The sequence below is a fragment of the Bactrocera tryoni genome, chromosome 1 (assembly GCF_016617805.1).
Source record: "Bactrocera tryoni isolate S06 chromosome 1, CSIRO_BtryS06_freeze2, whole genome shotgun sequence".
Taxonomy (NCBI): domain Eukaryota; kingdom Metazoa; phylum Arthropoda; class Insecta; order Diptera; family Tephritidae; genus Bactrocera; species Bactrocera tryoni.
In genome coordinates this window covers 31,953,970-31,967,232 of record NC_052499.1, presented here as the reverse complement: position 1 = coordinate 31,967,232, position 13,263 = coordinate 31,953,970, and the positions used below count along the sequence as shown (strand labels likewise).

At 35.2% G+C, this 13,263-nt stretch overlaps 1 protein-coding gene and 1 long non-coding RNA gene across 12 annotated transcripts in view; one reads left to right on the top strand and one right to left on the bottom strand.

Moving 5' to 3' along the window:
- LOC120773793 (tight junction protein ZO-1) overlaps positions 1–13,263 on the top strand; it is a 74,717-nt gene that overhangs the window by 53,063 nt on the left and 8,391 nt on the right. For 7 of the 11 annotated variants that reach the window (XM_040102894.1, XM_040102916.1, XM_040102922.1 and 4 more), the window contains 6 exons: positions 4,573–6,120; positions 6,670–7,258; positions 10,716–10,949; positions 11,239–11,798; positions 11,883–12,031; positions 12,095–12,194. In XM_040102894.1, coding sequence (XP_039958828.1) covers positions 4,573–6,120; positions 6,670–7,258; positions 10,716–10,949; positions 11,239–11,798; positions 11,883–12,031; positions 12,095–12,194 — 3,180 coding nt within the window. Of the gene's footprint in view, positions 1–4,572; positions 6,121–6,669; positions 7,259–10,715; positions 10,950–11,238; positions 11,799–11,882; positions 12,032–12,094; positions 12,195–12,671; positions 12,929–13,263 lie in introns of those variants that run through there. The other 4 variants (XM_040102903.1, XM_040102972.1, XM_040102964.1 and 1 more) reach the window with 4 other exon arrangements.
- Positions 2,199–12,724, bottom strand: LOC120773845. Its single transcript, XR_005705193.1, has 3 exons — positions 12,639–12,724; positions 2,350–2,456; positions 2,199–2,224 (listed from the first exon to the last, which is right to left on the bottom strand). It is a non-coding gene; the product is annotated as an uncharacterized LOC120773845 (long non-coding RNA).

Genomic DNA, 13,263 nt, shown 5'->3' with positions numbered 1-13,263 from the left:
CTTTCCTAGTTTAAATTCAAGTTAAAATTTATTCGAAATATGGCGTAGGTTTTGATAAGGCTTATTTTGTTCAAAATTGTAGTAGTTTAGTTGCAAAGTAACGTAATCAGAATACCCGATTCAAAACATCCAAAAAATGCGATAGGAGGTCATGTACAAATAGATTTAAAAAACTCTGAAACCATTAGGGCGTTGGATTGTCTAGAATAAAGTTGCTGAACCGGTACAAAATTTGCTCTTATTTTTCAAAGTATTGAGAGTTATGATAAATACTCATAATACATGTTTTCCTTGACTTGAAATACTTCTCCATAAACGGAGGAATGATACTCCACCGAAAGAGCAATCTTAAAAAGGTTCTCCGGTAGAGTTACTTTTCAGTTAAATTATAAAATTGTATTGAATAGAAGTGATAGCAGCTACGTACATGGCAAGATGGACCTGGAGTTCGTTAGCATTTACTCGTATGTACAATATTTGCCTTATAGAGTAAAAAACCAAAACAGACAAAAATTACAAAAACTGATGCTCTGCTGAAGACCCTCCTTTCATCTATTATACGTACATTCATCGACCTAGTTCCAATATATCACTAATACAAAATACTAAATGTGATGGAGTTCGCCATTAACTGTTTTCTTTCGGAACTGATTGTACTATTGTATATGCTCAAATATGTGTAAAATTAAATGGGCTAATTCAGTATTTCAATATTTTGCTCAAAATAATTATAAGTATGCCAGTTAAAGTTAATATAAAATATATAAATACTTACATACTATGTAGTATATACATATATGGATGCATAGTCAACAAACAACATTGTTATATTTTGTTCTTTGTCACGATGGTTGACTTTTGCCTTTTCTATTATTTCTGTATTACCTTAAATCTTTCAAAATACGGTAAATATACTTTGGTAGAGTTATGAATGTATGTACATTTACTATATGCTTGTATTGGAATGTTGGTCTTGATGTGTAAATATGAAATCAAGAAACGTGTGCAAGTTGAAGCTATGGGAATTATTTAACTTGTAGATATAAGTATGTATGTATATCATGTGGTAATCATATAAATACATATATGTATATGTATTAACTTTAGTGAGTTCAGTTGTGACTTGGGAAAATAACTTACGAATCTTCTAATAAGCATTTCTTGGCAACAAATTAATTAATAGTTAACTATGTTTTTTGTCAATAATTAGTATACCCAGAGTTTCCGAGGTCCCTAACTGGGTCTTTAACTGAGTGCGCTTTAAGTATAGTCTAATCAGAGCCGGAACTAGCTGCTTCAGCGCCTGTGGCAACAATCTTGCTTGCGTCCTTACCATATAGTATAATGGAAACCGATGTTGTCCAAATCAAAAATCATATATTTACAAGTGAAAGAACGTACATCTTGTTTTCAATAATAATTTATACAAGGATCGCTTATATCGTTCAGAATAATACTTTTCTGGATTTCGCCTCTGCAAATAAATCGATTATTTTATCGAAATTGAGACGTGTTGTAGTATCCTTCTCAATCGACAAAATAGAGATATTCGCCAACCGTTCCTGGCCTAAAGAGGAACGAAGATAAGATTTGATGAGTTTTAGCTTACTAAAAGAACGCTCGCAAGTAGCCGTCGTAACAAGCATGCATAAGAATATTCTCAGTGCTGTTGTTATGTTCGGATATACATCCTCGAGCGACAGATCGAATATTTTTTCTAATACATTCAAATGGTTCATGTCTGTGGCTTCACTCATCAGCGTCGTTGCTTGAAATTTGAAACTCTCAATTTCTGATGAAAATTCATGCGGATCCAAGTCATCAGGATATTTGATAGCGAGATCTGCCGCTATTTTGGTGAGTTCAGTAACACTGGTGTTCACAATTGCTTGACCGCTCAAAAATGCGAAATCATCGGCAACTTCATTTAAAGCGATGAACCGGGTATTCATACGGGCAATCATAAGATCAAGAACTTGGATCAATCCTGCTTTGAAATGAGTTTGGGCACTTATAGATGGAGATTCATCCTTCGCTTTTTCTCCCGGCATCATTTTCTTTGGTCGTTTTCGAGTATCTTGGAAATCTGGTGTTACTTGCAATTGTTCAGCTGTCATAACTGATGATTGCAAAATTGTTGTGAAGAAAGTCTCTCGGTATATGGTTAATTGTGACAGCAATCCTTTTATCATTTTTGCGGCACGAGCAATATCGAGTTTTTTGTCTTGCGGTGCGAGGTTGACAAAAAAGTAAAATAAGTAAATATTTATAAAAAATAATTGTTCAAAATACAGTTGAGAAAATTTTAATAACTATGTATGTTTTATTAGTTACAGTAGGTATACTCACTCGCAATTTTCTTCCGTTAAGTATCCAAATGTTTCCTGGCAGTACTAATATGGTATGGTGATGAATCCACTGCAATACTTATCAGACTAGAAATTCAATCTTGAGATCTAGAGTAAAATGAAAAATAGAACTAGAAAAAAGGCAGTGAAACGAGTAAAAAATCATAAATCAAGGAAAAAAGTAGAAAGAATGCGAGGGGTAGGGTTCGAATCCATGACCTCTGGATCCGTAGGCAAGCGCTTTGCCATTACACCATGCGGCTTGTGGAATACGCAAGTGTGGGGAGCGGAGATCAATCGCGCGCCGCGCACTTTCACTCACGTTCGCTCGGCTATGAGTCGAGCGGCTCCGAGCAGAGCCGGAAGAACATACCGTATATTAGGAATCAACCCAGTGTTTCTAAAGAATTGCATTTACATTTTGCAATCTCTCCGTCACTAGTCATCTGTGCTCGACCTGAGTGAGTTGCGCTTTGACCGGAAATACTACCAATTTTTGATTTTCAAATGGCACCTACATATTTTTTCCTTGATTTTGGAATAGGAACTAATTATCCTATACAATAACGTAAAACGACTAATGGCAAGTTTCCATGGATATTATAAATAGGAAATTTGATGTGTAGTTGATATTGCTAGATTAGGATACAATTTTCAAATACTATTTTCTTGGAATTTATGCACATTGTATATTATTCTAGAGGGGAATGAATGTTTATTCCAAAACTGAAGAAAAAACATGTATGTGTCGTTTGAAAGACCAAAATTGATAGTATTTCCGGCTAAACCAGAAGTTATACCGAAAATCAGAAAGCACCTTCCGATAGTCCTCATTGTCTATGGAAAACAAAATCTACAATTTGCACAATTTTTAATCATTGCATCATATGTTATTGAAAAAAGCATGCGTTTTGTCACCTGGATCACAGATGAACACAGATTGTGGCTGACTGGCCTATAGCACAACACACGGCACGGCCGGCAGTGGGCACAGAAACAGGACTGACAGACTCGCACTAATAGCGTGGCGCCCCCGATTTCTGGAATAGCACGTCCACGGGTGCCCTTGCTTTGTGCGCGCCTCGCGACGATTACATTCGCACTGGCACGTGTGGTACTGCCGCATTGCTGCCCACTGCGCTGGCTCTGGCGCTGCAGTTTCTTCGGTCCGTTCGCGCCCTATGTCTCTTGTTTGCCCTAATACATATTATTAACTTGAAAAATCTTTGAAAAATGATCTGGTTGATACTAACTTTTAATATTTCCACAAACTAAAATATTGTGAAAGCCTATGTTTCGAAGAGTTTGGACAGACGGTAAAATAAAATATACTCTATACCTCGTTATTAATTATATGTATATAACATATTTTATGTAGTGTCCGACCGATTAATCGGCATCGGCAATGGCCAAAGTTAGGTATGACATAAAAGCAGTAAAAGGAAAGCAGTATGCTATCGTTCTATGGTTAAATATGCAGGTATCATTTCTTAGATCATGGGTGTGATCCCGGCTTCCATTAAACATCGAAAAGTTTTTTCGATACTACTTTTCAAGAGAACAAAATTTATTAATACATCAAATTAGGAAATAAGTATCTATAAAATTTACTCATATAATCAATAGACATCGAATTAATTCATTTAAATACATTATTTTAATTTAAATTCTTTATCAATTTTTTGCATCTAAATTAAAAGGCTTCCTTCATCCTGTGAGTAAATCTCATTTTCAAAATATCACCATACATTTGGAGGTAAAAATGGTTAGGTAAAACTTATGGAACCCCCTTATAATGGCTTTTATTAATAAAAACTATTTGAAAATTCATTTATATATAAAAATAGTTCTTTCAAATTTTACTTTAAGATACAAATTAAATTTTTCCAACTAAATTTAATAAACTAGAATATTAACTGTTAATACTCTCCCAAGTATATTAATTGACATAAGTTTCGGCCACTTACTCCTCATACATATGAAATAGTGTAAAAATGTTTTGAGAAAATGACTTTATTAGTTATTCTTTGATCAACTAAACCTTCAATGACACCATAATATTGCCTAAGGTGATAATTAGTTCTGTTTGCATGAGCTTCCATGCAAATTTCGTTATCTAAAAGCATGTAAATTTGTGTAGATATGTAAATAAATACAGTCATTCTTACATGTACATATGTATGTTAAATGTTAATGATACAAAATTAAATTTATTTATCTTTAGAGTTAACGATCGTATAATATCGGTGAATGGAGTGTCTTTAGAAAATGTTGAATATGCCACTGCTGTTCAAGTCTTAAGGGATAGCGGCAACACCGTAGCGCTTGTGGTTAAACGGCGTGTGCCTATTAGTTCCATCGCACAGAATCATCATTCCCATAGCATGAGCTCGGTAGGGGCAATTGCGTCGAATGTAAACGGCGCACCAATTCAAGCAGCGGGCTCGATACCTAACGCCATGAGTCCACCGATACCGATGAATACCGGTTTTGTGCAAAATAATGCAGCGCAACCCATCAAAGTTACCCTCTCAAAAGGTAGCAAAAAGGACGACTTTGGCATTGTGCTTGGCTGCAGATTATTCATTAAAGAAATTTCAACGAGAGCGCGTGACCAATTAACGGCCAATGGCTATTCGCTGCAAGAAGGTGACGTAGTTACGAGAATACATAACACAAATTGTGGGGACACAATGAATTTGAAGGAGGCAAAAAAAATTATAGATGGCTGTAAGGAGCGTTTAAACTTGGTGGTTTTACGCGACATCACCAATCAGGCGGTAACAGCAATGACCAATCAGTTAAATAACTCGGCAACACAATCGAACTTATATATCAGCCACCAAGCACAGATTTCCAACTGCAGTAATAATTTGGATGATCCATATTTGGGAGGTGCTAATTACTCATCTCAAAATTTATATGTTCAACCGCCGACTCGTTCGATGATGAATGGTGCAGCAAATGGAATAAATGAGGAAAAAAGTAATCTGACACCAAGGGGTCGTTCACGTGGCCCTATCATGGATGGTGTTTCACTCTTACAGCTCGACCGTCCAGTAACTCCTCCAAATAGTAACCGTGCACGAAGCGACGAGCCGCCGCGACCACCTCCTCCTCGTGTCAATGGTAATGGGAGCACAGAGGACTTTTATAGTACACGTCGACAAGTATTCGAGTCAGATCAAATGGCACATTCGCGACAGTCGTCGGAGCCACGATTTATATCCTTCCAAAAAGAGGGAAGCGTGGGAATACGACTGACGGGTGGAAACGAATCTGGAATATTTGTTACGGCCGTTCAACCTGGTTCCCCAGCATCTTTGCAGGGACTTGCTCCTGGAGATAAGATCCTTAAAGTCAATGATATGGATATGCATGGCGTAACTCGTGAAGAGGCTGTTCTTTTCCTACTCAGCTTGCAAGATCGGATTGATTTAATTGTGCAATTTTGCAAGGATGACTATGATGAGGTGGTGACGAATCAGCGTGGTGATTCTTTTCATATTAAAACCCACTTTCACTGCGACAATCCTTCGAAAGGTGAGATGGCGTTCAAAGCCGGAGACGTTTTTCGTGTAATTGATACACTACACAATGGTGTTGTTGGCTCATGGCAAGTACTGAAAATAGGTAGAGGACACCAAGAGATGCAGCGCGGAGTTATACCTAATAAATCCCGAGCTGAAGAATTGGCAACTGCACAATTCAATGCAAACAAAAAGGAAATGAATTCAAATGAATCTCGCGGAAATTTCTTTAGAAGAAGGAGGTAAAATTCACTTTTATAAAGTTTTTTTTTTTTATTTATTACTACTATAAAATATAAGCTCACCTAACCTAACCTAGCGTTTTGTACATTTTAATCGATCCTCGACTGTAACATAAAGAGCAGATCTAACCAATTATCGTTTACTATTACTACAACGCGTTAGTGTATTTCACTGGCGCTTAACTTTTTAAGTCATTCAAATTTTGTTTTCATTGTCTTGAGCCTAGTGCATAAAATGAATAAAAATCATGTTTCATTGAAGCTCATAATAAAACACAATAGCAACGAAACAAAATTCTGTTCGACTGAAATGGTGACGCTCAAGGAAAATTTTACAACGTAATACAATTCCCACTTCATAACATTTTTTGCACATTCAATTTTCGATTCCATCATTAATTCGATTAGCTTAGAAAATCGAATGTCATTCATAATAAGGCTCTGTATGTAAATACTCTAAGAATTACTATACTTTTAGGGGTTTTTATGAATACTCTTAGAATATACTATACTTTTAGGGTTTTAACATTAAATTTATTTATATAATAGATCCACTCAACGCCGCTCAAAGAGCCTTTCTAGAGAAAATTGGGATGACGTTGTTTTTGCCGATAGCATATCAAAATTTCCTGCATACGAACGAGTTGTTTTGCGTCATCCCGGATTCGTTCGACCGCTTGTACTTTTTGGTCCAATATCTGATTTGGCACGTGAAAAGCTTGCTAAAGATTTCCGCGACAAGTTCTCTGTACCTCTACAAGATGACGATAAGTCGAATTCAAAATGTAGAATAGTGCGCTTGTCAAATATACGGGATATAATGGATCGCGGCAAACATGCCCTACTGGATATAACTCCGAATGCGGTTGACCGCCTAAACTATGCGCAATTCTATCCGATTGTTATATTTTTGAAGACTGACAGTAAACATGTCATTAAGCAATTGCGACATGGATTGCCTAAATCGGCACACAAGAGCTCGAAAAAATTGCTAGAACAATGTCAAAAGCTCGAACGTATTTGGTCACATATATTTAGCACCCATATTGTGTTAAACGATGAAGAATCATGGTATCGAAAGCTACGCGATGCAATTGATCTGCAGCAAAGTGGAGCGGTGTGGATGTCTGAGTCGAAGGTAAGAGGATCTAGCAGTTATTCACAATATCTTAATAATTTTTGTACAATAAAATTTATGTAGCAATCATACATTAGTTTAACACCTACATATATATGATTGTACTTAGTTACTCAAACAACATAGAATTTTAAATCGATTTTATGCCTTGCAAGGAAATTACTCGATTTAGCGAATAAATGCAGTTGTATATTGAAAAATATGATTTATTTACTAATAATTTCATAGTAGATCTTTAAATTTCGGTTAAGGATTATAATGATTTAAGGATTGGTGTTTTGAAAGGACGATACTTACAAGCTGTCTAGTGCTTACGAATTCAAATACGTATGTATGGATGTATTACTAACCAAACGATTAAATCTTAAGTTTTAATAAGTTAAATCAAATGATTCGCTAGTACGGAGCTGTAAATGATTATCCGGGGAACGAAATAATAATTCACATAGCTAAAGTATTACTTTCCATTGAAGTAAAAATACGTATCTGTAATCAAAAACCCCTCATCTTCTGACGGGAACTATTGCATCATCAAAAAGTAAAAAATATATTTATGAAATTCCCAACTAATTGTGCCATTTTGGTTAACTGAGTTATACAATTATTGTCAAATTAAAAATAGCAAACTCCACTTAACAGGTTTATGAAAATTAAGTAGAAAAATTACATTAAAAAAGTTAAGTACCGAATATTTTGAACACAATATTTAGAAAATTCAATAATCAGAGTATATTTTCAATGGTAGAAGAATACTATTGCAAGTTTAAGTCCACCCTAATAGCTGAATCTAGCATTAGGAAAAACAAAGCGATACATATTTTTATAATGTTGTAATTTGTTTGACTATACGTAATATAATTAAATTATTATCTATATTAACTGGTGGAGGTAACTATTAATATTTTAACAATTCGAATATTTTTCACATTCCTCCGTAATCCCATAGTTCCCAGAGTCCCCAAATGAAGTGATATTCCCTCCTCATATCGCACCACCATGCAACTTTCCTTGCTGTCGCCCTACATCATCTTCAGTAGCCCGTTGTTCCATTGGTCGCAGGAATTCCTTCTCACTATTAACGTATCAAAGGTCTCTAACACCACCACGCCCGCTACCATTACGAAACGAAATAAATTATAATTCCATACCCAATACGCCAGCCGGTAAGACAAAACATCAACATTGCTTTTATAAAGTAGTGCCAATTATAAAGCCATCCTCATCTATGCCTGGTGGTTTAGCCACAAAGTTTTCGGGTATGCACTTTTTGAATGACATCAATGATGAACCCCTTGATAAAGTAACATCACAGTACCACACCTCCCAACCAAATTTACTAAGTCCATCAGATGAGCTAAATCAAGAAAGCTCTAGAAGTCATAATAGTATGGCAATAGAAAATATAACCTCTGCTATTAATGGACTCTCAATGATCAATAGCTGTGATGGCAATCTAAATAATGCCAGAAGTAGTGGATCCATTTGTAATGCATCCTCCCGAAATATTGGACGTACGCCGCATACCATCGAACCACGAACCACTGCCTACTACTACAACGAGCTCATACATAAACCAGCTATATTTGATTCAAAGTTAAATTTACTAAGCGATACGAAGAAGGAGGGAAATCACACATATGAATATTTCAATAGCAAAACAACCGATCAATCTAATACAATGCAAACATCAGTGGAGCCTGTGTCATTAACGTCAGTTGACGAAAGTGTTACGAGTAATAATCCTTTAGCTTCGCAAATTGGCATAAACAACTCCCATTTAATTGCAAACAGTAAACCCAATGAACAAATACACATGCCCGCCAGTACTACATTAACAAACAACAACGGAGGAAACGGGAAAGATAATCAAAACGGTAACTTTGAGGTGTCCATGCCACTAACAGCCCATACTGTAATCAATTCATCCAAAAACATTTTAAATAATATTAATAAAGCTGAGGCACAAGTGGAAGGGAGTGAAATCCCAACACCGGCTGCTAGAAACTTTTCCACTTTAAACCCCCCTTCTGCTTCCTCAATTAAAAATTCATCGCCACATAGCATACATTATCACAACTTCAACAAGAATAGCTACTGCACAAACAACAAATTACGCAGAATTTCTGCTGAATCAAATAATAACTTTGGCAGTAGCAATGAACGAATGGCATGAGATTTAATATTAATTTATTTGAATTGAAGTAATTGCACGTGTTATGAATGGTGAAAGCCACCACTTTGTTTCAAATATATGTATTTTATGATCACAAATGCGGCTCGTATTTTCCGCGTACAGTTACTTCTTTTCATCTGTATGAAATTTTTAGCTGCATACATACATATATACATACATACATATGTATGTAAGTATGTGTACATGTTTTTGAAAGCGTTAAGAATTTTCCCTACGCATGTATTCCGTTACAATGTGTGTTTGTTGATTTGTTCGTCAAATTTATAATGTATGTATGTAAATATATGTGACCTGGTCTACGGAAAGGGGGGGAGGGGGGCTTAGGTGTCAAAAAATCAATTTTCACTTTTCTAATTTTAGTTGATTCGGATGGAAGATGAGATGCTTTTTCACGTGATAGAATCCAAAAAGTTTTCGCACGTTAGCTCCCTTTTCGTAGACCAGGTCACATATACAAATTTGTTATTAGTTTTAAGTCCAATTTATGTTAACATATATTATAAATGCTCGTAAGTGTACCAGTTCGTAAATTTGCTTTTTGAAGACATTAAAAAATCGGTTTTCTAATATGATAAATGTATGTAAGGATATTAGATTTAATAACGCTTGTATATACTTTCGGCCGTTTTAATATATAGATACATATGTACATATGTGCAATATGTGGTATGTAGTTGAGTGAACAAAATTCTAATAATGTACTATTTATTTATTAAGCTTATATAAACGTACTTACATACACACCTTCATATATATCTATCACACTGTTGCTAACTAAGTGTTTTTATATTTCTATTTCGTTTTTCCCATGTTAATGATACTTATTGCGAAAAATGTCATCATGGTCATTTCCCTGCTTTATTAATCCCTTACTGCTGAATACATCCCAATAAATATAAAATGTACTTTACCTCTATTCCTTACTCGTATTGTCCTTCGTCCGGCTTCGGTTGACTTTAATTGATTTGATTGGACATCATTGCTCGGCTACACATACATATATACGCTAATTATATGTATATGTCATTAAATTAATTTCGTTTATCTTTGTAATGCAATGTTTTGTTTTTGTTTTATGTTTCTCTCTCAATGTTAATTGCTACTTTTTAAACATTCTTTGTTTTTTTTACGTCTTAAAATGCGACTTTTGTTTCGCCTTTTGGCAAATACAAATACTGATCAAAACCAATCATACTTCCCTTGTCTTACAATAATATCTTACAAACTTACTTACACTTCATATCCCAAATGAATTACCCTTAGCCTATTGAGTCCCTGTCCGATGATTTCCTTTTCCCCATGACCACCTCCCGTTTATCGTACGCATCGAGTCCGGAGTCCGATTTGGAATTAAGTCCAGGGCCATCGACATCATTATCCCTTGGCAATTTGCCGCAATTGGTTAAATCGAGTTCAGATCCATCAATTGCCACTAATCAGGATAACTTGGATAGGGATAGAGATACAGTTGGTGATGGACTACCACCTCCATATACGGTAAGAGGCATACATCTACACAACCATTCACATTTATACATACATTCAAACGTATATTTATTTATTTGTAATATATTTTTCTAACATTTAAAATCAGGGAAATTATTTAAGTTTGTTTGTTCGTACGTTCAATCAAATATTACCATAGATTGAAATATTACGTAAAAAATAAATACTACGTTTAGAAAAAATATTAGACTTAGCAAAATGTTTACAAAACTTTGTTCAATAGTAAAAACAGATAATGAAAGCTTCTATTCGTATTAAACTAATCTCTTACAAACCTAAGGTTCCGTACGAACATGCTGTTAATTCACCTTTAAATGTTCGACAAAACATTGAAGCCAATAAGTATGAGTCTTATGCGACACGATCAAGTAAAATTGGCACAGGCGGCGGAGTGACCGATCCTTCAACACGACCACAATCTTTGTATGGGATACATGCGCCAGATCTACCACCGCGTATCGATCGTCAATTGAAACCAGGTTTGGTAGAGATACCCCCATCTTCTAGAACGAATAGTTCGGGTGGAACGTTGGGCCGATCAGCTCAAGATCGTCTGTTTGGCAAAGCGATTGTCAATGACGAGGTGCAAGCTGAATACATCTCTCGCAATGTTAATGACTCAATCGATCGCCAACACTCTTCATTAGAGCGACAAGCACTTCTCAATGCAGCCATATCTACCCAACCAAGTATTGGCAACAAAGCCACACAGCCAAATGTCAATTCGTACGATAGTATGTCCAGTTATGATTCTTATAATGCTTCGCAATTAACTGTACAAAATTTAGGCAGACTTGGGCCGAATGCTCCCGATGATCTTAAGTCAGTACCGAATGCAAGGTAAGTATAAATAAAATATGTATTAATATTTCGCTTAGTTTGTATTTTGAAAGATATAATATGCATTACGTTTTTTCTTTTTAGCCGTCCGCTACCAGATGGCATTGGCTCTAAGGGTGTGGACTATGCCCGCACCAACCACGACCATCGAAATTTTTCAGGTCCCAATGATCTTAATCGTCAAAGTCCAGCCAGAGCTACTTACCATGAGGCCAATACAGCTAGAAATATCGGTAATTTCTAATTGACATTGTTATCTATAATATAATAAAACGAATTGTTAAAATTTTTCTCAGATTCGCGTAACGGACAATTGCATCGACCATCTAATTTGGGACTTGAGAACAGTCCACGTAAACCGGTAGTTGAAACAAAAACTGACTATGGAAAGTATAGGTGAGAAAATGGAATATTCTAATAATCTGTGAATACCGCGGGTGTAGTATTAGGCCGTTATCAGATCGAGTGTATGTTTAAAACACATAATTAGCATAAAGACTTTTATAAAAAATGAGTACCCTTATTTTATATTGGACACAATATTGACAATTTTAATACATTTTATACATACTATAAATGTTGTTAATTAAATTTGGGTTCTGTTTTTCGATTCGGCAACAATTGAATGGCATTTAAAATACCCGCGGTATTACTAATTGAATGTTTACTGATTCAATAAATAACTCGTATGTTTTATTTATTTCTTTAAAAACAAACACAACTGCATGACAACAAATCAAAATCAAATATGCAACTATGCAAACTGAAATTTCTGATTGGTTAAATGTTTCTTCGCATAACATGCATTGTTTAATGTACACATGCCCGCTAAATACTTACGTATTTGTAAACATCTTCTTTGAAACGGTGAAGAAGATATCATTTACGTTTACATCCAATACATTTGCATTATCGACATCCAGCCATGGCTTGTAAACCGACAATGTTGGCTAGTAAATCAATGTTGTTCACATCTACATGTAATAACTTAGCGTCAAATTTCAATGCGAAAATCGGCTGTAATAAAATTGTAGAACGTCAAAAATATCATATTATTGAAAATATATCAATTTGCGACACACTTGTCTGAATACGAATAAAGCCGAATGTACGAATTTCTTTTATCGATATTTTCTTTCTTTTATTCTACCATACACCGAAAAATTTGCAATTTACCCATTTGCTGTTGAACTTATTTAACGTTAATGCAATGTGAAAAGCAGATACAACTGAAGAAGTCGAGTAGAATTTCGATTGCCGATATGGTCTGATCCAAAGCCTTCAAGTCGACTTTAGCTTTATGCATTGCATGCACGCAGATAAAACTGTATCTTTTTTGCATACATACATACATATATACATACGGTATTTGTATAGATATGATTTTTAATTTGAATTTTAACAGCCATTATAATTTACCTGTGCAAAATATATTTTTTTCTTATCAGCTCATTACGTTATCTTT